The sequence below is a fragment of the Hypomesus nipponensis genome, chromosome 14 (assembly GCF_054491055.1).
Source record: "Hypomesus nipponensis isolate SF chromosome 14, ASM5449105v1, whole genome shotgun sequence".
NCBI classification, from domain to species: domain Eukaryota; kingdom Metazoa; phylum Chordata; class Actinopteri; order Osmeriformes; family Osmeridae; genus Hypomesus; species Hypomesus nipponensis.
The window spans coordinates 15,762,217-15,789,652 of record NC_140374.1 but is presented as its reverse complement, the minus strand read 5'-3'; the positions used below and the strand labels follow the sequence as shown (position 1 = coordinate 15,789,652).

General features: G+C 49.5%; 3 protein-coding genes and 1 long non-coding RNA gene across 7 annotated transcripts in view; 3 read left to right on the top strand and 1 right to left on the bottom strand.

Annotated features, from left to right (window-relative positions):
- Positions 1-6,527, top strand: part of rassf7a (Ras association domain family member 7a) — a 29,360-nt gene extending 22,833 nt beyond the window's left edge. For all 4 annotated transcript variants that reach the window (XM_084672386.1, XM_084672383.1, XM_084672385.1 and 1 more), the window contains 4 exons: positions 694-1,625; positions 4,002-4,173; positions 4,290-4,397; positions 6,196-6,527. In XM_084672386.1, coding sequence (XP_084528512.1) covers positions 694-1,625; positions 4,002-4,173; positions 4,290-4,397; positions 6,196-6,227 — 1,244 coding nt within the window. In that variant the 3' untranslated portion in view covers positions 6,228-6,527. The remainder of the gene's footprint in view (positions 1-693; positions 1,626-4,001; positions 4,174-4,289; positions 4,398-6,195) is intronic.
- Positions 6,528-8,277: 1,750 nt separating this feature from the next.
- On the bottom strand, positions 8,278-10,031 carry LOC146258789 (uncharacterized). The gene is made up of 2 exons (XR_014729728.1): positions 9,280-10,031; positions 8,278-8,830 (listed from the first exon to the last, which is right to left on the bottom strand). It is a non-coding gene; the product is annotated as an uncharacterized LOC146258789 (long non-coding RNA).
- A 1,014-nt stretch (positions 10,032-11,045) lies between these two features.
- On the top strand, positions 11,046-12,166 carry LOC146258788 (DNA-directed RNA polymerase II subunit RPB11-a-like). The gene is made up of 4 exons (XM_084673156.1): positions 11,046-11,195; positions 11,399-11,488; positions 11,574-11,748; positions 11,971-12,166. The coding sequence occupies exons 1-4, from the start codon at positions 11,143-11,145 to the stop codon at positions 12,004-12,006; spliced, it is 354 nt and encodes a 117-aa protein (XP_084529282.1). The 5' UTR covers positions 11,046-11,142; the 3' UTR covers positions 12,007-12,166.
- Positions 12,167-12,320: 154 nt separating this feature from the next.
- Positions 12,321-27,400, top strand: phrf1 (PHD and ring finger domains 1). The gene is made up of 21 exons (XM_084671839.1): positions 12,321-13,013; positions 13,532-13,586; positions 13,729-13,877; positions 14,037-14,180; positions 15,230-15,441; positions 15,571-15,654; positions 15,807-15,940; positions 16,045-16,136; positions 16,667-16,842; positions 17,241-17,373; positions 17,466-17,578; positions 17,716-17,909; positions 17,999-18,124; positions 18,293-18,438; positions 18,565-20,210; positions 20,372-20,547; positions 20,680-22,022; positions 22,205-22,266; positions 24,588-24,743; positions 24,942-25,070; positions 25,301-27,400. Exons 3-21 carry the CDS (start codon positions 13,784-13,786, stop codon positions 25,466-25,468), a joined length of 5,328 nt encoding a protein of 1,775 aa, XP_084527965.1. The 5' UTR covers positions 12,321-13,013; positions 13,532-13,586; positions 13,729-13,783; the 3' UTR covers positions 25,469-27,400.
- The last annotated feature ends 36 nt before the right edge of the window (positions 27,401-27,436 follow it).

Genomic DNA, 27,436 nt, shown 5'->3' with positions numbered 1-27,436 from the left:
GGAGCCTCAACTAAGGAGCCAAGATGTACTCCCGAGTACCAGAGAATGCCACATGTAGCTGCCACCTGCTTCCTCCGTCCTTTCCTCCAACCTGCCTCCTCCTTGTCCCCCCCTCCCCGCCTCCCCCTTGTCTGCTTCCCCCCTTCTTCCACCACACTGCCTGCCTGCCTGCCTGCCAGGGCTCCAGGGAGGCGTCGTCCTCATTTCACAGCCCTGCTACAAATGAGTTTGTTTGAACATTTTTATAGCTTGTGTAATAAGCCTTACTCACCATTGGTTAAAGAGCCAGTTCTCTATGCTGACAAACTGAAGATAAATGTTTGGATAATCCCATCTAGACCCAGAACCTCTAACCAAACCAGACAGGAAATACCGACGAATACCCTCACATCACATCTGTGTTTATTGATTGGATGTTTTGTTTAACAAATGTCCTTGAATGTCTTATGTGTCTTTTAATATCCGTTTGGATTCCAAGGGTAGGTCAGGTGATTAGGTCAGGTGATTAGATCAGGTGATTAGATCAGGTGATTAGGGCAGGTGATTCGGTCTGGGCGTCCACTTCCTGTGTTATCTCTGCTGCTGTCAGCTGTCTGTCAACATTGTGCTTGTTCTGTGCTTTTCTTTGTTCTAACCCGTTCTCCTTTTCTCCCTCCCACGTTTCCACTCTCTTTTCACCTCTCCTCCCCTCAGGTCAGACGGGTCGCTATGTTCTGATCCAGCGCCTCAGGGACAGTGAGAGGCAGCTGCTGGCCACAGAGAGGCCCCTGGAGTCCCTGGCCAAGCTGGGCCAACACGGCAACGAAGTCCAGTTCGTCCTGCGCCGGACCGGCCCCAGCAGCAGTGACGTCCCCGGGCCCCACCAGGACCGGCCGAGCCCTTTGACCCTTCCCAAACACCCGGAGCCAGAAGTGCCCAAACGCACCCAGCCCAAGAAGTCCCTCACCTTCAACCTGGGCCCCTCCACCTCCCCCAGAGCCAAGGTGCGGAGGTCCCCACATGACTCCCTCCATTCCCCCGAGCAGAGGGCCTCCCCCAGCCCCGTCCCCCATCCCCCGTCCCCCAGCCCCTTGCCCCCGGCGGGCCCGTCCAAAGAGGAGGTGTTCCGCCACGTTCTCCAGCAGCAGGAGAGACTGAGGGCCATGGAGGCCCAGCTGGAGACCCTGGAGAGGGAGTCCCGAGCCTGGGAGCGTCCCTCGCCGGTCCCCTCTGCCTCCCCCGTGCCGGAGGCCCGACTCCAGGAGGAGCTGGAGGTCCTGGATCAGGTGGTGAGGAGGAACCAGGCGGAGCTGGCCTACGAGCCGTTCTGGGAGGAGGAGCTGCGGGCCGAGGCGGAGAAGGAGCACGGGATGAAGAGGCGACTGGGGGAGCTCCACGCCAAGATGGACGACTGCGGCCGGCGGCTCCACGACCTCGACGCTCGCTCCGCGCACCTGGAGCAGGAGATCCAACGGGAGAGCCGGGAGGGCGGGGCCACGGCTGGGGGGCCCAATGCAATGGAGCCTGAGGAGTCCGTGAGCGCCGCGAAGGTGGAGCTTCAGAGCCAGGAGAAGCACGGCGAGGAGCTGGAGGCGGAGTTATCGGAGATGAACAGGGCTCTGGGAAAGGCGGAGTCTGTGCTGCAGGTAAGAAGAGAGGGCAGGGCCCTGGAAAGAGGGGTTTAGCCCCTCCTACTTACAGTGTAGGACCTCCCCCTACCTCCCCTAGCCTATCACACTGCAGCATAGGCAACCACACACGCTCACCAGTGAATGGACAGTCACTTGGGAGGCATCACAAACTCGTACAATTGAAAAGACATGAATTCACTCGTAAAATGACTGGGAAAAGATATATTTACCCTGAAACAGATGATCATGAATGACATTGTGTACTTGTCTATCGCTTTCTATAACTGTGTTGTATTGTTGAACCTTGTTGGTGAACCTGTTCGACTGGCCAGACAGGTTTGCTCTGCTCTCAAAGCTCAGCGTCTGTCAGCATCGCGTTGTGTATGACACTATCTGCGTTACCTTGTATTCTTGTACCTGAAATTTCTTTGAAAAAAAAAACTAACAGAATAAAGATTGTTCATGAATAGAGCTTTTTTTTGTTATTGACCGGCCTCAGTCCTGGTGAGAAACTGTGTGTTAGCAGACAGTTGGCCCTGTGTGTCTCCGTCATGGCTGTTCTGTGAATGAAAGACTAACCCAGTTAGAGATGAAACATAACCTCCCCTTGTTCCCGTGAAACCCAACCCCAGGGCTGATCTACTTAGAACAGGGCCCAGTTCCGCCCTCTCAGACCCAGACCTGACTAGACCTAACAGCTGTGTTGGAAGGCTGCCTGGATGTGACCTGAGAGAGAGTTTGTTATATTTTTTGTGTCAAATGCAAACGTAACCTAGACGGCGTCACGTTAGTAAAGCATCGTCCTTGTTCCCTTATTGACCGATCCTTTTTGACTAAGCCTTGTGTGTTGTACGAGGGGGTTCATATAGGTAGCATATTAGAACTTACTAGAAGTCTTGGGCACCCCTACAGCGACTGTAACTCGTCTTGGAGGTCCACAGGCTGTGCTGCTGGCTCTGGAACTGATTAGATGATGATAAAAAGCTTATTTGGAGTCCGTCCGTTATCTCGATGGGAGGATGACTGCCTGTGGGAGAACGTAAAGCCAGAGTTACAGCCTAGTCTGTCAGGCTCCGTGATCGCTGCGTAGGAGACAGAAACTGGCGCGGGGGGGGGGGGCGCCATGTATGCCAACTAGCCTACCAAGCCCTGAGGATGTGTTCGAGGACAACACGCGTGTCACAAAACACAAGTTGCGTGTTGGGCCGCACACGCTGTTGATGTGCCAGCGGGCTAGTTGACGCCCGGGCGTTCGGCTTGACCGTTCCAATGAGCTGTCGACGCCTCGAGAGGAGGTAAAGCTGCGGGACCGAGCTCTGTTCGTTTACCGTTCACGGTCAGGGGGGGGCGGGGCTTGGGGGTACCCTAGGTGGACCAGCTGTCGGAGAGGAGGAGGATGATGATATAGATGAGTTCCGGGCTGCTGTCATTAGTTTAATGTGTGTCAGCTGGCTTGATCTACACAGGATCAATTACGTATGTGGTGTGTGTGTCTGCGTGTGTGGGTTGTGGGGGGGTGGAGTCGATGTGTTCTGACTCATAGACTTCATACTGGATAGTCGATACAGGCTGATCGATGAGTGTGTTTGCGTGCATCGGTGTTTAATCCATCAGGGGTGAAGGGTTAAGGCGAGGGTCTTCACAGCTACACATACCTCATCCATCAGCAAACCTAACGGGCTGGTAGACCTCCAGTTCATAGACTTGCATCAACCTTCCAGAGGACAGGTGCTGACTTGTGGCCTACAGTGGATGCACAGCTAGTCAGGGTGATGAGCTGTATTCAGATACAGGAAGCTGGTGGCTACTTGTATGGGCAGATTGTTTACAAGTGGATGAATGATGGGTGATGAAGTGGAATATTTAAAATGTCAAACCTCTGAGATTGGTTCAGTGGTGCTCTGCTGCCCTCTGGTGGCCAATTGTCAAGATTCCTATAATATAACCTATAACTAATAATGGGTGTACTATGTAAAGTACATCTCATTCTGCTCATGGGTCCTTGCTCTTTGGAATACCTTACACAACGCACGAGTGATGTTGTGATCGAGGGGTAGGTTGAGGGCTAGAGGTAGACTGTGAGGAATAGACACCATCTGACTCTCTCCTCCTCTGCCTCCCTGCCCCCCCCCCTTCCTGATGCCTCCTGCCCACCTCTCCCACCCCACCTCTCCCACCCCACCACCTCTACCTTCCTCCTCTGTCCCCCCCCCCCCCCCCGCTCTCTGTCCCTCCGGCCTTCCCCCTGCTCCCTCTCCTCTCTCTCCCTCCCGCTCTTTCTCCTCCCTCCCCCCTGCTCTCTCTCTTTCTTGCTCTCTCTTTCTCCTCCTCCTACCCCCCGGCTCTCTGTCCTCTCTCCCTCCCCCTGCTCCCTCTCCCTCCTGTCCCCAGAGCAAGCAGGAGGAGCTGGAGGAGCTGAACAAGGAGCTGAGGCAGTGTAACCTGCAGCAGTTCATCCAGCAGGCCGGGGTCCTGCCGGCTCACTCCCACTCCCGCACAGACCTCCACGAGCTGGAGCAGCTGGAGCTGGCCGCCCTGCTGCAGGAGGGCTACAGGAACGGAGGTAGGGGACACACACAGGCTCACACACACACACTGGCTGATGCACACACCATACAGGCCGATCCAAAGATTTGCATGGAGCGATGCCGTCTCTCCAGCTGTGCGTCTCATCTCCAGGCCTGTCCCTGCCCCCGTCGGAGTCTCCTCCGCGGCCCACGGCCAAGCAGTTCCTGGGACACCCCCGCAACCTGCAGAACCCCCTGGTGTCCAGCCTCAACCCTGAGGGTGTGTATGTGTGAGATCCTTCCGCTCCCCCGCCCCTACCCAGCCTTGCACCTCTACTGCCCTCAGATCCCCCCTCTCTTTACCTGCTCTGCCCCTCCCTCGCCCGGGGCCCCTCTCGTCCGCCGGTGTCCCGTCAATCAGCCCCTCCCTCCGTGCCCCACCCCCTTCCCCACCCCGTCTCTGCTTGCCCCATGTCAAGTGGCCACGCCCCTCTGATCCAGAGGGGTGGAGCTCGCTGGCTCCTCCTCCGTCAACTCTAAACCCCCCCCTTCCCGTCGCGCCTAATGCTGCCCTTACGCTGCCAGGCTATGGGGTCGACCAGGCTCCTAACTTCCTGCTCCTAACTTCCTACTCCTGTCACTGCCTCACCTTCTCCGGGTGTCGTCTGTTCCTCACACGCGTGTCACTTCTTCTCTTCCGCCTGGGATGCATTTCAACCTCCTTCTCCTTTGTCTTTCTGTTTCCCTTTCTCATTCTCTCTCCCCATACCTCTCCTCCTCCCCCTCTCCTTCCCCCTCCCCCCCTCTATTGTGGACTAACAGTAGCCGTGGCCCGGGGCTGCTCCAGCTGTACTCGGACACTCGTGAGCACTTCCTGCCCCTCCTCCCCCCTCCCCCCGCCCTCTCCCCCCGGTCACACAGGTGGACTGGGGCTCTCCCGCCCTTGACACGACAGCACTGTTTTCCAGTGACGTCTAAGAAACCCCTCACAGCGTTAGCCCCGTCGGGGACCCTAGCGAACGTTCTGATTGTAAGTTCAGAGGACTGGCTGCTGGGGCCCAGAGAGCTATGGGACCAACGTCACGGAGAGATACGGGAACAACGTGTGCTGATGTTTGCCTGCGTGAAGCGAAACGTCCTGGGTGTGTCCGTGTGGGGAGGTTTTGGTTCTGTAACGGTGGTGACCTTTTCAACTTCCAAAGAGAGAGTTGAGCTCTCTGGGCTCTGCACAATGTGTTGCACTGTCCCTCTCTTCCCCTGTGAGAAGCCATGGGCCCTTTCTGGATACACGCAAAAGGCCGTCTGCGGTCTCTCCCTCACTAAAACACTCCCAAACACTCCACGACATTGAAGTAGCTTACAATCAGTGTTTTCCAAAACAATGATTCATCACTAAGTAAGAATGCTTTTTGCATGTATCAATAATGGACCATGGCTTGTGTTCAGTCTGATGTTATCTGGAGGTTTTCTGTAGCTGACCTTTACCCTACCACATTTAACCTTTGACCTGTCAGTGCTCGACCTGGCCCGAAGCATAGTTCCAGGATAACTGCTGACCACGGTATTAAACCTTTAGCATGTATACTAAATGCCCTACTAAAACGTACAGGTGCACTTCACGTGCTCATTCTGACAGGTCAATGTGTGTGTGACAGCCTGACAGGTCAATGTGTGTGTGAGGGTGTGTCTCTCCTCTCTCCTGGTTGCTAGGTGGTATCTGGGGTGTTTCTGTGCTATTGCATTGCTATAAATCACAAGGCGTTTTTCTGTTTTATTTATTCAACCTGAAGTTTCCACCCTTCCTGTGTCTCAGAGCCATGCCTCTCAGCTAGAAGTCACCCCCAACCACAGATCTGGGATCAGACTGTCCAACAAACAATCAGATAGTTTGGTGGATGAATAAAAAACACCTGACCTGGTATCAGTGGCTAAGGGGCGACTTCTAACCTAGCCTTCTGGGGCATGCTTTAAATGTTCGTTCGCCAAGCTCACCCGCTGCCTTGCGCTCTACCAGTAAACTGTGTTCTCCAAGAACGCCCAACAAGCATCACCCCCGCTTATTTTTGTGTGTCTTGCAGTCTTGACATCCAGCGAAGCTTCATGGAGATAGAGCAAGGACCACAGGGCCAAAGGACACTGTTCTCTGTTAACTGTCTGTCACCATCAGCTCCTGTTTAACCCCCACTGTCAACTGTCTATGTAACTACTGTCCTTATTCACTACCATTGTACACAGAATGTATATACAGAAATATATTTACAGCACTTTTTTGCTACTGTACACTGCAAAGTATGTATCAAATGTGAAATAATTTTAGGAAACTTTTACCTAGAGGAATATTTCCTTTAGTGTATGTGTATTTAAATGTCAGAAGAATAAATAAAAAAAACATGTGCATTGTTTTAGATAACCCCGTTGTTGTGTTTTGATATGAATGAGTGGGGAGCAAGAAAATCCCCACACCACGCAGGCTCCTTGATGGGAATCACATGAGTCGGCAGGACCTTGACAGATCACCAAGACAGAGCTGTACTGGGAAAGACCAGCAGACTAATGGTGCCCGTCACCATCTATGTAGCTTCTATATGAAATGCCTTATTAATACATAATAGGTGCAGCTACGGTCCTGTCAGTCCTTGTGGGAGGTCGTATGATCTCAGGTCCTGTGATAGGACCAACAGCTGAACGCGTGCTTCACAGTTGGCCTATAGGAGGTGTTGTCACAGGGGTTCCCTGGGTGATGGAGGAAATGAGGTGTAGCCTACTTCCTGTAACCAGTTACCATAGAGGGAGGTGGGGAGGGGCTGGGGGGGAGGTGATATAACCCAGTAGCATATGTACAGTCCAGATCCTGTCCTACCCTACCAGCTGCTGCCAGGCCTGACACGCACACACTCAAGATGGCTGACTGATACACATTTAATGTTCCTGGAGAAGGAGGGTCTTCTGTAGTCCTCACTTGGTTGGTTCTAGGCCTTCTGAATTCCCTCAGGATTTACAGAGTTTTCTGCTCCTTTAAGTATTTACGAGCCGGGGCATTTAGTTTTCGGATTTTTGTTGACCTCAGAGAGACACTAGAACCACCGTCACACATACTTGGGAGCTGTCTCGCTCTGTAAATATTTTGTCCTAACTCACACTTCTTAGCTGGAAAAGGCCTATAGAAATGTCAGTTTGACTTTCGGTGCCTGCATGTCTTGACATCCAGCTCTTGTTAAGCCTTGATCTACCTTGTGTCAGCAGATCCTTAATACAGAAGTATTTCAACCCTTGATTGTGAATTTGGTGACAATGTCATGTACATCTGTTTGTACCAGACCTTCTTTAAAGACCTAGACGGTTTTCATAAGATTGATTATGTGCGATTGGATTATGGAGATAAGATCAGGGGACGTCTGGCTTGGATGAGGTTAGATAAACCCCAAATCCCTGCAGTTCCCACAATCTGGACAGTCCTGTGACCATACACAAACACAAACGAAGACAGATGTGTAGAAGTATTTCCTCATTGGGATTATCACTTATAAGGCTCCAATTCTCTTTTGGGGAATTCCTGTCTGTGGCTTGAATACACTAACATTGTAGACATAGTTGCACTTATACAGCACACACACAGTTTCCCTGGACAGTAATATCATGAACATGAGAACATTGACAATTTATGATTGTTGTATCAACACATACAGGATGTAATGAAGTGGGCATAGCCTTGCCTCAGAATCGTCCAGTGCCATACAACATACAGTCAGTCCACTTTTAATCAATCTGGGATGATTAACTATGACGTTAGGCTGCTGAACAGTTCATCACTTATGTGCTAAAAGTGTAGAAGATTAAACAAAGCCACAACCTGAGTGTTTCCTGAGCGTAAGACGGCAGCTAGCACAGGGGAGTTAGCATGGCACTACATGTCACCGTGATGTCATCATATATGCTCATATACTGTAGGGTGTGATCAGGATAAGGCCATGTTAGCAGGAGGAGTGAGCCATGGCACGTCCACACCAGCCCATGGGGGGTCAGGACGCTGTAAAGGAGTCTGACGCACAGCTCTTATCTGTTACAGTGGGTCAGACTGAGTCATGCAGCGGGCCATAGACTGACCACCCATCACAAGGCATTAACACATCAAATAAGAAATGACAGTGCCTAAGGGCTCATTTGATTTCAACAAAGTTTACTGGGTCTCCTTTGGGATACAATGTTCACTTCATACACATTAGCATTGACATGGAACATGGAAAAGTACACTGTGTACAGTTACAGATATGGTTACAGGTTGAGTGTTGAGAAGAGTTAACTGAACCAAACAATATTCATAAATCCTCAGTGGACTGAGTCTTGACTTCAGGAGTAATTATTTGGATTCACGCTCCATGGTTATTTGAGGTTTTAGAAGTGCATACATTGAGGCTAATTTGATATTAATTAGGAAACAGTACCCTGGAAGGCCACAAGGAGGGCGGCAGACAAACAGACCAATTCCCACATTCTGAATAGGACATGATGAACTTGCAAACGTTCGGTCGATTCGAGTGGGTCTGGGCCGGACAGGGCCGTTCCCACGGTGAGAGGCAGAGGTAACTCCAAAAACAGGTTAGCCGCTGTCACACGCACAGTGGAATAAGGTACTGGCGCAATGTGCGTTAGTCAGTGGCTTACCTGCTTTTAGATTCCAAAGATGGAAATCCCTTGTTATGCAAACACAGGGGTCTGTAGAGAACAACAATTTATTTTGTATGAGGCCAAATTATAATAACCTATTATACGAGACTATTATACTAATATCAATATCTCCACAAGTAGCCTACAAGGAATTAAATCAATCATAAACATGGATTCTAAACAAGTGGCCTGAGCACGCTGCATTAAAACTTTGAGAAATAATTCGTTATTTCTTAAAGTTTATTTTTAACCGTCTGATTTATACTTGACACATCCACACAAATCATGAATTCTTATTGTTATTATTTAACAGCATGTTCTCATCCTCTTTAACCTGTCCACGTTGTTAAATTATCACGACCGAAAGATTATCTAAGATGACATTATAGAGGACCAAAAATGACAGTAAAACATTCCTTTTAAAATACCCCAAATCAACACTATTAATTATCACAAATGTTAAGAGATAGATTGCAGATAAAAAGATGGACACTTACCAGTCAAGTTTTCTTTTCTTTTCTTTTTTACATATAAAACCTTTTCAAGTGCTATAATAGGTGCCATCAAGCCATGCTCACGAAAACTTAACATGTTTTTCCTTCAAATGTAATAACATCATTTAATTTTAAGTTGGGTCCATTTCAAGAATACAATATACACCAACGCAGAAGTTCAATTCACTTGCACTACCCCGACCAGCCTTGCCCACTCCCCTGCATCTGCAACCTGACCTGTATATGCTAATAACACAGCTATTGACGTCTCATAAAGCCAGTGAGTCTTCCACTTTGAGCTGTATGGGCGGCCCTATAAAGACAGTAGTCGAATGACAACGTCGAATGGGCGTGCTTCACACTGCCAATGGGTTCGGTGGATTTCAGAGTTATAGTTGGGGTGCGGTGCGTTCATTTTTGCACGTCTTACATTAGGAATGAACCATTTTCACGTCATCTATATCCTGCTGAGAGCAATATTTTAAATTAACGAGTGCAGAACCAGAATCCCCTTGACTAATTTGGGTGAACTGTGATGCAAGATTGGTCATCGGATTCAAAGCACGTGCGTTTTAACCCAAACTGAGAAAGAGGGCCCTACCCGTACAATCGAAAGTGGTTGAACTCTGTTCGCCTCTGTACAGTGTTGCCATGAGGCGAGTGTGGTTGTGCACGTACCAAGGATGCAGCACAATTGTAGGCTATAGTGGCGCTCGTACGATACGAAATTGCACAGACTGATGGATTGATTGGGGTAGTGCCTCCATGGCTGGAATTTGAAACAGTCCACAGTTTAATATAACTTAATTGACAGTTAGCCAACTACAATCTTTTGGAAAGGCCATTTATACAGTTTCACATTTGACACGTTTTATAGGCCCATCTTTATAATAATTTGATGTAAATATAATACGTGAAACTAATAACTTTAAATCAGTTATGGTCATACATAAAATATTGTGATATAGCCTAACAGCCCCAAGTTAAATGTTAAGGTAAATGTGTCTTGGTAAAAAAGCTATCAATCCAAGTTTACCTATAGGCTACTGCGTGTTTAAATAGCCTACACCTAACATGGCATGGAATTTGCTGAATATTTAAAGAAATGTGCAGGTGTTGTGCACCCCTGGCTGGAAAAGCACCCCTCCGCGGGAGCTTGCGCACAAACCACTCGAAGTGAAAAATGTTGTCTTGATATTGCAACCAAATGGAAGGGAGACATTGTAAAAACATTTTAAAGAATAGAAAAGAACAACGTTGGTTACGGGGGTGCATCTGAGGAGAACGGTTAGGACTGGACGATACAATTTCTCCGTTCAACATGTGATAATAAATCAGGGCGAGCTGTCCAGTTTTATATAATGTGCACTTTTTACAACGCACAGCAGGGGGCGACAGATACCTATAGTATCCAAGAAGGCTGACGGTGCCTTTTATTTTATTATTGGAGAACATAATGCAACGACATTCAGATAGGGATATAGTCAACCAACGTTTCTATAAGCAAAACTTCACACTACACTTGTATATATTTGTGTACAGATGTGACGTAGGCTATATAATTTAAATATATAGGCTACGTAAATATTCCTCATTAGAAATACATTATATACATCAACATATACTTCAAATGACTCCAATAACTAATATACAAGCATTTGTCCAATACTACATTTGAACAGTATTATATTATTGTGACTTTATTCGCTCATCTGTGCTACACGCAAGTTCTTTCGTGTAGTATATCTTTTATTCTGAAATCCGTATAAAGCCAGCGGCACTTATCATCTTTACTGTTGTGTAGGTAGGTACGCTCCTTCCTCCTTTCTGCTGGCAAGTAACGTCTTGCCGTGTAGTTTCTGAAAGATGAACGCACCTCCTGCATTTGAGTCGTTTTTGTTGTTCGAAGGAGAAAAGAAGTAAGTTGCACACATTACTTTTCATATGCCAGCCTCCGAAACATTTTAGCTAGCGACTTAGCATGGACCATACAATATCTAGCTAGCTACTCTACTGGCCCAGCTAGCTGCCCTAAAGCTTTTTGTTTGTTGATGATTACTTTCAGCAACCTGTCACATTATGTGTAGCACAGTATAACCCCCTGTGTGGTTTTGTTTTACAGAATAACTATTACAAAGGACACAAAAGTTCCCAATGCTTGTCTTTTCACATTGAATAAAGAAGATCATACACTTGGGAACATTATCAGATCGTAAGTATTCTATACTGGCTGTCCTGCAAGGAAAACGTTACACTTCTGTGTGGAACCCATCCAATTCCTGTTGCTCTCCATACAGACAACTGCTGAAAGACCCCCAGGTGCTCTTCGCTGGCTATAAAGTTCCACATCCTCTGGAGCACAAGATTGTTATCCGTGTTCAGACCACTCCCGACTACAGTCCTCAGGAGGCTTTCACCAATGCCATCACCGATCTCATCAGTGAGCTGTCCCTGCTGGAGGAGAGGTTCAGGGTGAGTGCAGGAAAAAAAGTTAATCAAGTGATATAACACGTGTTATTGTAGACTCCTAAGGACCAGCTTCAATCATGCCATACATTTTTGATTGGAAATGTTTTTCACCATGTCACTACACACTAGCTCATGGTATAATTTTTAGCAGACTAACCTTAGGCCTACTCACTTCTTGAATTGAGACATCATCCAGTTTGCTTTAGTATGTTGTTGTTGTTTCAGGTTTCTATCAAGGACAAGCAGGAAGGTATCGAATGAAGACTGCCGGCAAGAATTCTTATTATGAACTTTTTTTGTTGAACCTTGAATGCTCTCACTGATAAAAGGAACCAGGGGTGACATATTCTTGCTTGAAGTAAAGTATGATGTCTTTGTTTATTTTCGATTCATGGTAATAAAACGATTGTTTCTTAAAAAATGTACTTGCCAAATGTTTGCATAATGTAGGTAATATTTTGTTAAAACGTTGTTTTTCTTGTTGTTTCAATTCATGAAGCTTTTTATATCTTTCTAAATTGTGTTGTGTTGGGTAAAATGACATAAGAGCAAACTTTGGCCATAAAGTGCCCACTGGTTTGTAAAACTGTTGTACACTTGAGAAAATATTGGCCCGAGTTAGCTAAGTCAAACAGCTGTCTGTTCTGCAAACTGCCTGTTTGTATACACCTACAAACAGTGTTTGCATGGGATTTGTTACTGATTGAAAGAGACTGATCAATGGACATAATTAAGTCCCCTATGATTCCGTCACTGCTTTTTCAGTGTGATATAGCCTACATAATGGGCTCTGGTAAGCGGACTCAAGTAAAAGGGGAACAGTCAGGACTGGACACCACAAATTCTCCATTCACCATTTAATACAAAATCTTGGTTGCTAGCAGCGGGGCAATATCTAGTGCCCTAGAAGGCTGACGATGCCTAAAGTTTTATCTTGGGAAAAGAGTAATTCTATAAGCAAAACTTGGCACTACACATTTTGGACGAACATGTTTTTGTGTACATATTTTCGTTCATCAGCTTATGTATTTTAATTGTCAGCGATCATAATCGCATTGTATTTGTTTATTGTGCTTTATTGAATGTCCTGGTAACGCGTTTCACAGAGGTTTGATACGATAAATTCATACACGGTATCTTTAAGAGTGTGCAGTGACTTGAGTATGTTCGGCCATTTCCGTCTAGAGCTATATCTTCAGCCGGTGGTGTCACTCAACAATTCGGGACTTCGAGTACTCTAAACATGCACCCCACAACTCCCTCACAGGGTAGGTGTTAAACACTTGTGTAGTCGTGTAATGAACGCTTTAAGAAAGCCACAAGGTGAATTAATTAGCGTTGAATTGTTCACGAATGTCATTATGCACACTTAGCTAGCATGCCCGAGCTTGCAGTTATATTTAGTCGAGCGAGCTCAACTTGCTTGCTAGCTAGCAAGTCAATCATGGCTAGCTAGTTAGCTTGCACAACAAAGCCTACGGAGAAGGTTAGCCATGGTTGCATGAGTGGGAGACCTAACCGAAGCAGTCACTAAGATTGAGTTGTTGTACGAGCAAGCTGCCATGTTTGATTACAGTGTTAAACGGGCATGGCATGCAAGTATACACACGAACTAGCAAGCTACTTCAGTCCCAGTTCACACATTCTCAACGACGTTTGTTGTTGAAAATTATCTGCAGCTGCAGGCTTACATCTACGTAGCTAACAAGTTAGCTTAAGCTAACAGCTGTGCAATCACAATTTACGTGCATGCATTTGACATAATTTCACTTCTTTCTATCCTCAGATAAAGGATTATAGAAAGTTTTATATCGACGTATCCCAAGCGCGTCTGTCCACTGGTGAGTTTATTTGTAACGCTGACATGTCGCAAAAGTCGGTAACACTGTACTTAAGAAGCATATTTGAGGATGAGTTACAAATGATCAGTTAAATGACTATAGTTTTACGAAATAGTTCCGGTTTTTCTGTCTGCCCCTGTAGTTCTGAGACAGTGTTTGAATCTGTGTTGACGTTGGAGGCGCTCTGATGGTCAGCAATGGATGAGGAGGACAGCCAGGATGAGCTGATAAACAGGAACGCTTCCCACGGGAAAGGGAAGAGAGCTGCTGGGTGGAATATCTCAGGATCAGGTCAGGGACAAATACCAACAAGGTTTATACATACCACGTGAAAACTCCTACCTACCTAGGAGTAGGTAGGAATACCTACCTACCTCTCTTCAACAATGCCAAGTTGTTGTAACTGTCAAATGCATGAGCATTGTTGTCTCATCAACGTCTCGTCAACAGAGGAGGACTCTGAGGAAGCAGGAGAGGAGATGGAGGATGAAGAGTCTGAGAGCGGGGATGATGCTGATGATGATGAAGAGGAGGAGGATCACCTTGACGGAGAGGATGAGGAGATGGAAGAGGAAGAGGAGGATGACAGTGATGGTGAGAGTCTAATAGTAATGCATATGCTTCTCCGCTGAAAATGTCATATACATGTGATGATAGTGTTACGGTGTGTCACACACAAGAATACACAATGAAAACAACACAGCAGGATGTTCCTAGTCTAGTACAGTGAATCAGTCGATGATGCCAATGCAGCTTCACAGACACAGAGTCACAGAGTAGATCAAACAAAGGCCTTTGTTGAGAAAATAGTCTTGAAAGAGATCAGAGAGAGTTCTGCCTAGTCCAAATTCTGTCTCCCTGTCCTCGGGAGACAGGTCTTGTACCCCCAAGAGAGGGAGATGTCTGTCAGGTGATTGGTCCAAAAACCAAAAGGCGGGAGTGGTTGGCCAATTAGATATCCAGGCCGTAAGTATGATGTTCCGTGAAGGGGGGTGGGGGTGGGGGGGGGACGACAGACAAGACCACAGATCTGGTGATGGGTAAAGGGGGGTGGGGGGGAGGGTCTCCAAAAGGAAGGGGCATCCGGAGAGAGGGGGGGTATGGTGTCCAAGAGAAATGGGGCTTTAGAACAGGGGTTGTATATCCAAAGGGGGTCAGACCGGCCGGTCTGACTCGTCCTGCAGGAGTTACATCTTCCACGGTCCCGGCATCACCTTATCTCTCAAGTTGACACTTTACTCCCGTGAGCTGAGAGGCCCTATTGTGCTCGCAACAGTCCCGGGCATTACCAGTTTGCTTCTCAAGTCAGTGTGCTGACCTTCAACGTTCCTACACACACACACCAGAGTTACATTTCAGCATGACCTCACTACATGTAGACACAGAATCATCCTGTTGCATAGACCCACTGCTAAATTAATTAAGATATGTTTAATCACATGAAGATACATGTTTAATCACATTACACATTTCATATAATTGAGGTATTGATTGTTGCAGCAGCATTGGATTAGCAGTATAGATAGCATTGTCTATTGTGAAGGAATGTTTTTTTTTCCTAAACTCAGGTTGACTTGTTCTAGAATTCAGGCTGTCCAATAGTCATCCTGAGACACTTGTGCGTCTGTGTGTGTTTTATGCAGATGATGATGATGAAGAAGAAGAAGAGGAGGATTCTGGGAAGGCTGTGGAGGGGGCTGTGGCAGGAGCCTCTGCCGACCCCGCAGAGCTCAGCTCAGATGAGGACTCAGAGAAGTGTCCCATCTGCCTCAACTCATTCCACAGCCAGCCTGTGGCCACCCCAGAGAGCTGTGAGCACTACTTCTGTCTGGACTGCATCCTGGAGTGGTCCAAGGTGGGTGAAACCGGCCTGTGCAGATGCTGGAAAGATTAAGGGCTGGATGTGGGAAGTTTGTTTCCAAGTCCACGGTGTTTTCCTTGATTGAAATGACAGCGTTTCAGTTCCTGACTTGTGTTCCCTCAGAACGCCAATTCCTGCCCCGTGGACCGTATCGTCTTCAATAACATCTACCTGAGGAAGAATTTCGGAGGGAAAGTTCAGAAGATGGTAGGTCTGGTTACTGTCAAGCTTCATGCTTGTCCAGTGGTCCTCACATAGCGTGTCGTGCGTCAGGATGAACATAGCACTCACTGCAGGCTATGACCCTTGGTAGGTGTGTGACGCGAGTGCTGTGTTCATGCTGTGTGGGTTGTGTTCAGATCACAGTGCACAAGCCTGCAAAGGAAGGCCAGGAGGAGCAGGTGGACCTGGAGCTGGAACAGACCAGCTGCGAGGTGTGCAGGGGGAGAGACCGCGAGGATCGCTTGCTGCTCTGCGACGGCTGTGACGCGGGGTAAGGGGGAAACGTCCCATCCTTCCGTCTCCGTGTCGGGGTGTACGTGTTGTGTTTGCCCTCAGACAAGCTGGAGGAGCTGACTTCTTGTTGTGTGTCGGAAGGTACCACATGGAGTGCCTGACCCCCCCTCTGGATGCCGTTCCTGTGGAGGAATGGTTTTGCCCAGGGTGTGAAGCCAGCAACCGTCGCTCACGTAATCCCTTTTTATATGTCTACAATGCTTTTGTCTACAAAGATTTTTTTTTTTTTGGGGGGGGGGGGGGGGGGGCTTTATTCATTTTAGATTGACAGTTAGAGACAGACAGGAAAGCAGGGAGAGAAAGAGAGAGAGAGAGAGAGAGAGAGAGAGAGAGAGAGAGAGAGAGAGAGAGAGAGAGAGAGAGAGAGAGAGAGAGAGAGAGAGAGAGAGAGAGAGAGAGAGAGAGAGAGAGAGAGAGAGAGAGAGAGAGAGAGAGAGAGAGAGAGAGAGAGAGAGAGAGAGAGAGAGAGAGAGAGAGAGAGAGAGAGAGAGAGAGAGAGAGAGAGAGAGAGAGAGAGAGAGAGAGAGAGAGAGAGAGAGAGAGAGAGAGAGAGAGAGGAGGACATGCATTAAAATCCTTGTTGGTAGGTAGCATAGATACGAAGAATAATCTTGTCATCAGAGGGTAGAAGTGCACTTCTTAAGTCTTGCAAGCATAGAGACGAGTCCCCGTGCAGTTCTGGGTGTTTCTCTGTGTGGCTCAGGGGGTTCCGCCGAGGACCTGAGCGAGGCCGAGAGTCAGAGCAGCGACCGCCCCACCACCAGCCGCTCCCGCCCCGCCCCGGCAGGGCCCACCCGGGCCATCGCCCGCACCCAGCAGAGCGAGCGCGTCCGCGCCAACGTCAACCGCCACCGCATCACCCAGGCACGCACGGCACAGGTTTGGCATGAGGCTTGCGCTTCTTTCGTCTCCTTAACGAACGGAAAGCAGCGGCATTGTGGACTAGCTGGCTCAACATTTGGCGTCGCGTTGACAACGTGCGGAGTGAAGTGTTTTCAAGCCATGTCCGTTGTACTTATCAGTTGGGAAGGTTGCGTCACAGTGGAGCATGTGCGTGCAGCATGGGTCATGGCGCAGGTGTGTTCTGGAAGGAGTGGAAGCATGTGGTGGTGTTGGTTTTGCGTATGGGGGCGGGGGATTCTGAGAGGAGAGGGAGTGTGTTTTCTGAGGGGGGAGGGGGGGTCTTTGTGTGTGTGTGTGTGTTGAGAGGAGGGGAATTGTGTGCTCTGAGAGGAGGAAGTGTGTTGTGTAAGCAGTGTCATTGTGTGTGTCTCCAGCTGGCCCCCAGGTTTCTAATGCAGTCCACCTGGCTGGACGACACCATCAACGCTGTGGTGGCGGGCCTCAACACCGCCGTGTACGTCCGCAACCTCACGCCCCGCGCAGCCCCCAGCCGCCGGCGCAGGACCGGTGAGAACACACACACCGTCTCACAGTTAACACAAAGGTTTGCCTCAGCTGACCTGGTAATGGCCGTGCCTTTTGGTTTCTGTGCTTGGCAGTAAAGCGCAGGAAAGGCAGGAAGTCCACTGCCTCCGGGGAGAAGGGCAAAGCGGCGGGCACGGGGGTGAAGAGGCGGAGGAGGAAGAGGAGAACCAAATCCAGAAGGAAGCTGGTGGGTGTCTGGAAACGTCAAGGAGCGTTGGCGCATCCTGTTTGGGATACGTCGTGCGCGCGAGTGGGGCGTTTTGTGTTCCGCTCTTTTTTTGTGCCTGCAAAGTGAGGCGCGCGCGTGTCTGTGTGTGTCCTCAGGTGGCGAAGAAGCAGCCGACGTCGCGGGGCCGTATAGCCCGTAGCCTGGGCATCGCTAAGCCCAAGAAGGGCTCCACTCTGCCCTCGGTGTGCCGGCCGTCGGACCACACTCTGGGCAGCATGCGCGCTGACATAGGGGCCGCCTCTTTCTCCGTCTACGGTGACCCCTTCGATCTGGACCCCTTTGACAACGGGTAACGTGTGTGTGTGCGCGCGCATGTATGTGTGTGTGTGTGTGTGTGCATGTGCAGGGGTTGAATAGCTGTGTGTCCACATTCCTCAGGGAGGAGGAAGATGAGGAGCAGACCCAGGTGACATCACTCCTCGACGCCAAGAGGCGGGGCCTCTCTCGCTCCGCCCTTCGCTCCCACCAGCCGGTGGCTCGCCCAATCACTGCTGGCCTCTCCAGGTACGGCCACGATCAACACTCCTCGTGCGCTCTCTCCTAAACCTGCAGGAAAGTGGTGTGGAAACATCATGCTGCTTACATGCCTAGCAACGACCGAGCGAATAACTAGGACAGCGATGCGATCTCATAAAATGTATACCAATTCCTGTGGTTGCCATGGTTTTGTAGGGGTGGCCAGGGTCAGCCCCAGGCAGAGGAGGCGGCCCCAGTGCCTGACCTGCTGGGCAGCATCCTAACAGGACAGAGCATGCTGCTGATGGACAGCTCCGATGTGGTCATCAACAGAGACGGCTCCCTCAAGGCCGTCAAGCCAGGTGGGGGTCTGTGTTTGTGTTTCTTTCGACTGTTCCTTCCTCCTCAGGAAGTAGGTATCACATCCATGCTTGCTCAGAATGTTGACCCCCCCCCCCAGCCATACTAACAGGTGTGTTGTTGTTTAGTGAGCTCGTCGTCTCCGTCGATGCCAGGAAGTAGCAGCAGAAGCAGCAGCTCAGGAGAGACGGGGCCCCCCGGCCCCCCAGGACAGTCCCCCAACCCCGGACCAAGCTATGGCGACCTGGCGGGGCCCTCCTACAGCCCCCGGAATACCCCCATGCCCCACAGCTCCCCAGGACCCTCATCATCATCCCCTCTCAACCCCTCGCCACCCTCCCCCTCCCTGACCAACCACAGCCACCCTGCCGCCAACCCCCACCCCTCCAGCCTGGGCCACCCACGCCTCCAGCCGGCCCCACCTTCCCACAGACCCAGCCCCACAGCGGGACCTAGCCACCGGGTGGGGGTCCACGGTGTTGGACCCCTCCACAGGGGCCACCCTTCCATCTCCGGCCCCGATTCTCACTCCAAAGGCAGGGAAGCGGCGCCGCCACAGTCCCAGGCCAAGAAGGCCGCCCCTCCCAAACCCGTGTGGGTGGACGTGTCGGTGCTACCCAGGATACCAAAGATCAAACGGGAGACCAACGGCCTCGGCAACGACAGCGCCACTAGGGGGAGCAGCAGCAGCAGCAACGGTTTCCCTGAGTCAGGCATGCAGAGCCTGGCCGGAAACAGAGGCAGGCAGCACAGCGTGGACCAGCAGCAAGGGAGGCAGGACGGACAGACTCCCCGACACAGACCCGGCCCTCCCTCGGCCTTTGCCAGCTCCTTTTCCTCGTCGTCCTCGTCGTCCTCGGGTTCCCCCGCCAACCCTCCGCCCTCCTCGTCCTCCTCGTCCACGATTTGCTTCCGGATCAACTCCAGCGGGAGCGCTTGGCACGCGCGGCCGCTCGCCAGCGCTTCCGCGATGGCGGCGGGGAGCTCGGAGGAGGACGAGGCAGCCAAGAAGAGGGGCGGGCCTCAGCAGAGGCGGCCGGGCTGGCGCGCGCGGGTCAAAGAGGAGCCGGGAGAGCGGGACGCGTACGACCCCTGCCATCCCACGGGCTCGGAGTCCGACGGCTCGAACGGTGAGCCCGAGAACCGTGCCGCCGCAGACTGCAAGTCCCAGCATGCTCGGGGTGGCTCCGGGCTTCCTGACGTGGGCGGCGGAGGAGGATTTCGGAAGCAGGTTAAAGCTGAGACCCTGGAGAGGAGGATCTCGCCAGAGGGGGAGGGCGTCTCAGGGGAGCATGTCAAGGTGAAGACGGAACCAGAGCCCTTTGGCATCAGGGACTGTGGGAGGACTAATCGTAGCCCACAACGAGCACCCGAACCTGGGGCGAGCAGCAGCACCCACCCCCTCCCTCGCCGCCTGGTGCCTGTGAAGACTGAAAAGCCAGAACCAGCGGAAGAGAGCAGTCTCCAGAGCCAGTCTACCTCCTCCCTCCAGAGAAGAGCTCCCTCTGCCTCTAGCTCAGCCTCTACCTCAGCCTCCAGCCTCCCTGGCGAGGGGAGGTTAAAGACTGAGGTGAAACGGGAACCTGGGGACAGTCCAGCCGGGTCCCCCTCCAGGTCCTCGGGCCGGGGCAGGCAGGTGTCCGGGGGCAGCGGGGCATCCAGGGAGCGGCAGTCAGCCTCCAGCAGCCCGGAGCCAGGCAGCCGGAGGAGAGGAGGGCATCCAGACTCAGGGCAGGCAGGGAGGAGGAGGGGGGAGGAGCAGGGCTCAGGGGAGGCAAGGAGGAGGAGGGGGAGGAGCAGGGATCAGGGGAGGCAGGGAGGAGGAGGGGGGAGGAGCAGGGCTCAGGGGAGGCAAGGAGGAGGAGGGGGGAGGAGCAGGGATCAGGGGAGGCAGGGAGGAGGAGGGGGGAGGAGGAGGGGGAGGCAGGGAGGAGGAGGGGGCAGGGCTCAGGGGATGCAGGGAGGAGGAGGGGGGAGGAGGGCAGTGAGAGGAGGAACAGACGCTCTGGGTCCCGGGACAGGAGGAGGCGTTCCCCCTCAGACAGCTCGGACTCGGGGGCCTCTGAGAGGTCACACAGGAAGAGGCGCTCCCGAGACGGGAGGCGCTCCAGGTAAATGACGTTCTGGGACAGTATTCAGCTCCTCTTTTTTTACAATCCTGTGATTCCTCCTGCTTCATTGACCTCTCACTGTCTGTTCTGCTTCTCAGCGTCTGGCCCTAACTGTGTTTCCTTGTGGTCCAGGTCAGACTCCAGCAGTAGAGAACCCGGGAAGAGCAAAAAGCAGAAGAGAGGAGGGAGCAGGGAGAGGAGCGCCGGCAGAGAGGGCGCCAGAGGCCGAGGCCGCGTGGCTAAAGACGAGAGGTACGCGCGTTCGCGCTCCGCCTCGCGCTCCAAATCCAGGGAGAGGAGGAAAGAGTCGTCGCGACCCCCACCGTCCTCGTCCGGCTCAAAGGGCAAGGTGGACTTGAGGTCCGGAGGCGGGAAGAGGCGGCAGTCCCGTTCCCGGTCCAGGGAGAGGAGGAAAGGAGAGGGATCGTCCGCGGGGTCCTCCAAGGGGCCACAGAAAATTACTACTACTCTGGCCACCTCTGACCTCTCCAAGGAACAGCAAGGGGGGAAGAGAGAGAAGAAACTCCCGGGAATCACCGTTAAGGAGGAAACGGAGAGAGAGGTGAAGCGAGGGGCGTCTTCCTCAAACTTGGGGCAGAAACCTCTCTCCGTCTCTGAGGTGAAAGGGGAGAGGAACCACCGTGACGACTGTGCCTCTGCTAACCCCATCCAGGAAATGGCCAAAGCCATCAAGAAGGAGAAACTCACTTGCTTTGATATATTCGGAGAAGATTCAACAGATGATGAACCCGTGAAAGACGAAAAAACCCAGACGACCTCCCTCAGTGCAATCAAGGACTTCTATCTGAAGAAGGAAAAAGAGATCAAGAAGGACAACATGCGCTCCCCCAAAAGCGAGCCTTGCTCCTCCGCAACGTCCGGCGAGAAAAAGGAAGAGCGGGTATCCATAGCAAGCGGCGAGATCAAGACGGAGCCCGTGTGGCCTGACCTGACCCTGGCGTCCAGTGCCCCCCCTCCTCCTCCCCCCCCTCCGGCCCCCGTCCAGGCCGTGCCCTTAACCTCCCCCACCCCCTCTACCCTGGTCGGGGTTCCTGCGGACATCCCTCCACCCCCCCCGGCGCCTCGGGTCAAGCCAGAGACCCCAGCCGGTGTTCCGGCGGCCGCGCTCCCTGGGAGGCCGCCGGCCGAAGAGCCCTCGGACTCTGACGAGGACTTCAACGTGGATATGATGCTGGACAGCCTGGACTTTGTGAAGAGCGAGAAGGCGGCGGAGAGAGAGGGGCGGGCGGTGGTGGTGGTGGGAGGCGAGGTCAAACAGGAGAAGAAGGCGGAGAGAGATGGGGGGGCGGTGGTGGTGGGAGGCGAGGTCAAGCAGGAGAGGGAGGAGGAGGAGGAGAAAGCGGAGGGAGAGCCGGTGCCGGGAACGGCTGGAGCCAAGAGCAAAGCTCCGGTGAAGAGGGTGACCTGGAACATCCAGGAGCCCGACGGGCCCCAGCCAGAGAAGACCGGCAGCAGTAAGTACATTCAGGGGACAGGGGAGCCTTCCAGAACGGCAGCCCTCCTTCAAACCTTTCACTAATCCTGTTTTTGCTCAACGAAAAAGAAATGTTAACAAACACAGAGGATGATGGGAGTTAGTAGCTGCAGAGAGAGATCCAACAGTGGTTCCATGTGTTTGTCGTCTCCTTTTCCTCAGAACTGGCTCTCTACAAACTGAAGCTGAAGCAGGAAGGGGCACGCAGACCTTCCTCCTATCAGGTGCTGTCATTCACCCCACCGCAGCCAATCACAACTCCGTTGTCATTCCCACACCATACAAAGAGATCCATAGTAGTATCATATAGATATAAACCATATCTCTGCCTCAGTCTTATTGCAGGGAGCATTGCATTAATTTGTCTATAGAAGTTTGAGTTATAGAATTGGTTTTGTAGTGAAGTCCAAAAGACGAGACATGGATATGCCCAGGACTTGCTGCACTTACCATATATTCTGTTAGCTCGTCGCTTTGGATATATTTGCATCTGCTAAATGAATAAATATACAAGTAAATGTACAATGCTTACGTAGAGAAAAGTGTGAAATTAGCCTGCATTTGTACAAAATTACCAGAAGGTGGCGCAGTTTTACTCCCAATCGTTGCAGAATTGTGGAATCAAGGTGGGTCATGTGACCGAAACTGCAACTGATGATAAAGCAATTCCTGACGAAATGAAAGTGAATTTTTTTTCAGGGGAAATGCAAACTGTAAATGAAGTGTAACTTGACACTAAGGTTCTCACCTGGTTATATTACCTTGCAAACAAAACAAACAAACAACAATGATCAAGTTTTGTTTGTAAGCGTACATAATAATGAGAAACACCATCTCAGTCACAAAAGTGAACAAACATGGCAAAGTTGCATGCAAGGCCCACACTGTACCCATGTACATGGATAAGAACATTCTGACACAGACATCAAACAAACATTAGCAAAACTGCCAGTACAACCTATCCATTCCTCTCAACCCCCTATTCTAAATGAATAAGCAAGCAAAACATTGCTGATATTTTTATTTAATTTTTTTTTTTTTTTAATAATCCATTGATTTGCTGGTCCAAGTTGCTAGATAAAATAATATATGCTTTGGTATAGAATAGTTGTGCTGTAGAAAGCTTCAGCTGTACAATACCTCATCAAGAACAGTCATTCCCTTGCCAATGGTGCAAGTGGGGGAATTCCAAGCTACCATGTTATATGCAGCTGGTAGACCAGCCAACAAGAAGCATCTATTATCTGTACTTTCAAAATGTGTATTAAGTAATTACAGACAACAATATGAAACAATTCTTGAGACATTTTCCTAAAATCTTTTTACACAGGGAGCATTGCATTAATTTGTCTATAGAAGTTTGAGTTATAGAATTGGTTTTGTAGTGAAGTCCAAAAGACGAGACATGGATATGCCCAAGACTTGCTGCACTTACCATATATTCTGTTAGCTCGTCGCTTTGGATATATTTGCATCTGCTAAATGAATAAATATACAAGTAAATGTACAATGCTTACGTAGAGAAAAGAGTGTGAAATTAGTCTGCATTTGTACAAAATTACCAGAAGGTGGCGCAGTTTTACTCCCAATCGTTGCAGAATTGTGGCATCAAGATGGGTCATGTGACCGAAACTGCAACTGATGATAAAGCAATTTCTGACGAAATGAAAGTGAAATTTTTTCAGGGGAAATGCAAACTGTAAATGAAGTGTAACTTGACACTAAGGCTCTCATCTGGTTATATTATCTTGCAAACAAAAAAAACGAGTTTGATCAAGTTTTGCTTGTAAGCATACATAATAATGAGAAACACCATCTCAGTCACAAAAGTGAACAAACATGGCAAAGTTGCATGCAAGGCCCACACTGTACCCATGTACATGGATAAGAACATTCTGACACAGACATCAAACAAACATTAGCAAAACTGCCAGTACAACCTATCCATTCCTCTCAACCCCCTATTCTAAATGAATAAGCAAGCAAAACATTGCTGATATTTTTATTTTAAAAACCATTTTTTTTTTATAATCCATTGATTTGCTGGTCCAAGTTGCTAGATAAAATAATATATGCTTTGGTATAGAATAGTTGTGCTGTAGAAAGCTTCAGCTGTACAATACCTCATCAAGAACAGTCATTCCCTTGCCAATGGTGCAAGTGGGGGAATTCCAAGCTACCATGTTATATGCAGCTGGTAGACCAGCCAACAAGAGGCATCTATTATCTGTACTTTCAAAATGTGTATTAAGTAATTACAGACAACAATATGAAACAATTCTTGAAACATTATCCTGAAATCTTTTGGGCTCTACCAAACTTTAAGTAGAAAAGTGCCAATGGTACTATAATCTGGACAAGTCACAGTATTAGCTCAGATTTTCATTTGTTGTACATCTTCGAGGTGTGAGAAACAATAAATGTATTCACAGGTCAGACCATTTGGCGGTTTGGATTTCTGGACCGTGGAAAATGTACAGGGCCATGCAGTCTGTCTGAGCAAAACCACAAAAGGCCCTTTTGTAACCTTCTGTCCCCTCCACAGGACCCCTCAGGGGCCCTGCCCAGCGGTGACCCCTCTGCCCAGGGCTCCAAGAAGGGCAGTGCCAACAGCCTGGCCCCAGCAGGGCTGTCAATCCCTGGGCAGGGCCATGCCACCGACACCCTCTCAGAGGCCACGGAGGAACCCAGGAACAATAAGGTGAGTCTGTAAGAGAGAGACAAACCCGTGACAGATCAGGCACTTCATATTTAGCTTCCATTTTCCCATTGATCCTGCGTATGAGGATCCTATGGTGAACGTGTTAAACATCCTTTTCTATGAACAACAGTAACATCCATTCTGTCTACGACAATAACGACAACAGTGGCATGCACTCGCTGTCCGTCTGTCCTCCAGTACATGAAGAAGCTACACATGCAGGAACGAGCCGTGGAGGAGGTCAAACTGGCCATCAAGCCCTTCTACCAGAAGAGAGACATCACCAAGGACGAGTACAAAGACATCCTCCGCAAGGCCGTCCAAAAGGTGCGACGCCCTGGCTTCAATACCCCATGAGCACGCGTGTGTTCTGGGGCACACTTCTCATGGACACTGACATAGGACCAGAGGAATCTGAATGCATCACAGTGGATGTTACACTGATTTGGTTTTGAAGTGGATTTACGTGTGCGTCGTTGTCCTTGTGTTCATGTGTGTCTCTTTGCTTTCGTGCTAAGTGTCAGTGTTTGATCTGTCGTTCATGTGTCCCCGTTAAGGTGTGTCACAGCAAGAGTGGCGAGATCAACCCTGTGAAGGTGGCCAACCTGGTCAAGGCCTACGTCGACAAATACAAACATGCTAGAAAACACGGGCAAGGAAGAGAAGATGGAGAGACGACTCAGGAGACAGAGACCGAGGGAGCCAAAGACTCCGAGAGCCCATGAGTTTGCACGAGTCCAGGACAGCCTAAGAACCATCCCAGAAGAGAGACTCGGACATATTTGTTTTGCTGTCATTAGTTTTGGTCTGGATTGTGATGCATACTGTGAAAGGACTTGTGGACTTTGAGATGCCCTGTCTTTCGACTCTTGTTTTGTTGATATTTGAAGGTGTGAATGGATAGTGTGCCACATTGTGGATATGGTTTTTTGTTTGTTTTGTGATTGAAAAGAGGAATAGAGAAGCCAATGTTTTGCACGTGTTCAGGGTGTGCGTTTGCAATACACTCTGCTCTGGTGTCATCTTGTGTTTTGTAAAAGAAGAATGGAAGACCTCTTTTGTAGCTCTTTTGAAACATTTGCATGGGGTGCAGTCTCCAAAGAGACAGGCGTCAGATTACCTTTCAGTGCTGCTGTTTTAGAGGCTCTGTCCAAGGTCGCTGACTACCAGCACGGCTCGTCGTTTTTGGTCTTTTCTGTTCCTGTTTGTGTCTTTGAGTATGTGTCAGTTGCATTTTGTTTGGTCGCACGTGGTGCAAGATTAAGGAGTCTATATACAGCTAATTTAGGAAAGATCTCATAACCTGTTTATTTTGGAAAGATCGCCTACTTGTGTTTGTTTGAAATGTTGCCATTTTTGTAGAAAATGAACAGATGAAGATGATGATAAGCCAGGATTTTAGATTTAATGTAAATTTGACCATGAAATACCAGTATTTCTGCCCTTCCAATTGAGATATTGTATGTTATGCACTGATCATCAGTAAGCTGTGGCTGGATGTAGGTTTAGCTTTCTTTTATTTTAATATATTGTTTTATTCTGAAATCTGTTTTATGTAGAGCTCTGTGCTACTCTGGATACTTCTGTATAACTTCCTCTAGAATCATGAAACACTGTAGCTCTTATCCACCGATTAGTCTGCTGTCATCCAGAGAATGTCTGGCAGCTTTGATCGTCAGGCTCTGGGAAAACACTGTTCATCTAATAGTGGTGCTTGTTTAAGAGTGCTGCAAACTGCACCAGCTATCTGGCTGTCCTCTCTTGCCTAGATCAGAAAGCTGGTTTCAGGTTTATGTATCAGGATTTTGTAAGGTTGAGTTGGATCCATCCGTTTAAGTTGGCACTCCTGCAGCCTAAAGATTGGTGATCATGGGTAATGAAACTTCCCAGTTGTTTAAGTTGGTGCTCACTTTTAAACAGGGAAACACTTAGTTACATCCTAGTTCAGATGACATGCAATAACTTTCATGGTCATGTTAATTTCCACTGTGATCTATTTCCGATAATAAGCAAATTCAGACACGGGTGAGGTTTTGTACTGAGTGCACATGTCCTCATTATAATGACTTAAGCTCTATGGAACTACATCTGATCGCCTTGGCAATGTTGTTTGTGTTGCACCGCAGCAGGAAAGTGTGGAATGTTGACTTGCCTTTGGCCTTGCCTTCAGCTGTGTGTGGGAGGTGATATACAGAACCAGGTGCTTGAATTCAGAAGAATCTCGCTTGTTCACTTTTCTCTTCCTTCACGTAGTAGTAGGAGCACAGAATAGAGGGAAATTAAATTTCAGATTATATTGATCCGAATTAATTTAGTGTTTAATGTTTAAAAGGACCTTTGTAATATTGGTGAGCAATGGCGTACGTGCAATGCTCTGTTGATTAACCCCCTATTTACCAGTAAAATACAGACTACACCAGAAAAGGCACATCCAAGAAAATGTTATTTCTTGTGGGTACCAACTGGGGTAGTTAGCACAAAATGTGTGCAGTTTCAAATGATGGAGAGGGTGTTCTTATGGATATAAAGCAATGTAGGGCTGCTCTACTTCACCAGGGCAGCTTGCCCATGCTGCCTTCTCTACATCTACACTGAGCCAACTGGACGATCTGACTGTAAATACTTATGTTATTATTGTAATAAACAAAGAGAACATTTTTTGCTTTCATCTGGTACCACCTTTCTACATTCAG

Excerpts from the sequence above, each read along its gene's own strand:
- LOC146258788 (XM_084673156.1), top strand. The coding sequence starts at position 11,143 with ATGAACGCACCTCCTGCATTTGAGTCGTTTTTGTTGTTCGAAGGAGAA. Across the intron at positions 11,196-11,398 it reads TTGTTCGAAGGAGAAAAGAA|AATAACTATTACAAAGGACA; the intron begins GTAAGTTGCACA and ends TTTGTTTTACAG. Across the intron at positions 11,749-11,970 it reads TGCTGGAGGAGAGGTTCAGG|GTTTCTATCAAGGACAAGCA; the intron begins GTGAGTGCAGGA and ends TTGTTGTTTCAG.
- phrf1 (XM_084671839.1), top strand. The coding sequence starts at position 13,784 with ATGGATGAGGAGGACAGCCAGGATGAGCTGATAAACAGGAACGCTTCC. Across the intron at positions 18,439-18,564 it reads CCTCAAGGCCGTCAAGCCAG|TGAGCTCGTCGTCTCCGTCG; the intron begins GTGGGGGTCTGT and ends GTTGTTGTTTAG. Across the intron at positions 24,744-24,941 it reads AGGAACCCAGGAACAATAAG|TACATGAAGAAGCTACACAT; the intron begins GTGAGTCTGTAA and ends TCTGTCCTCCAG.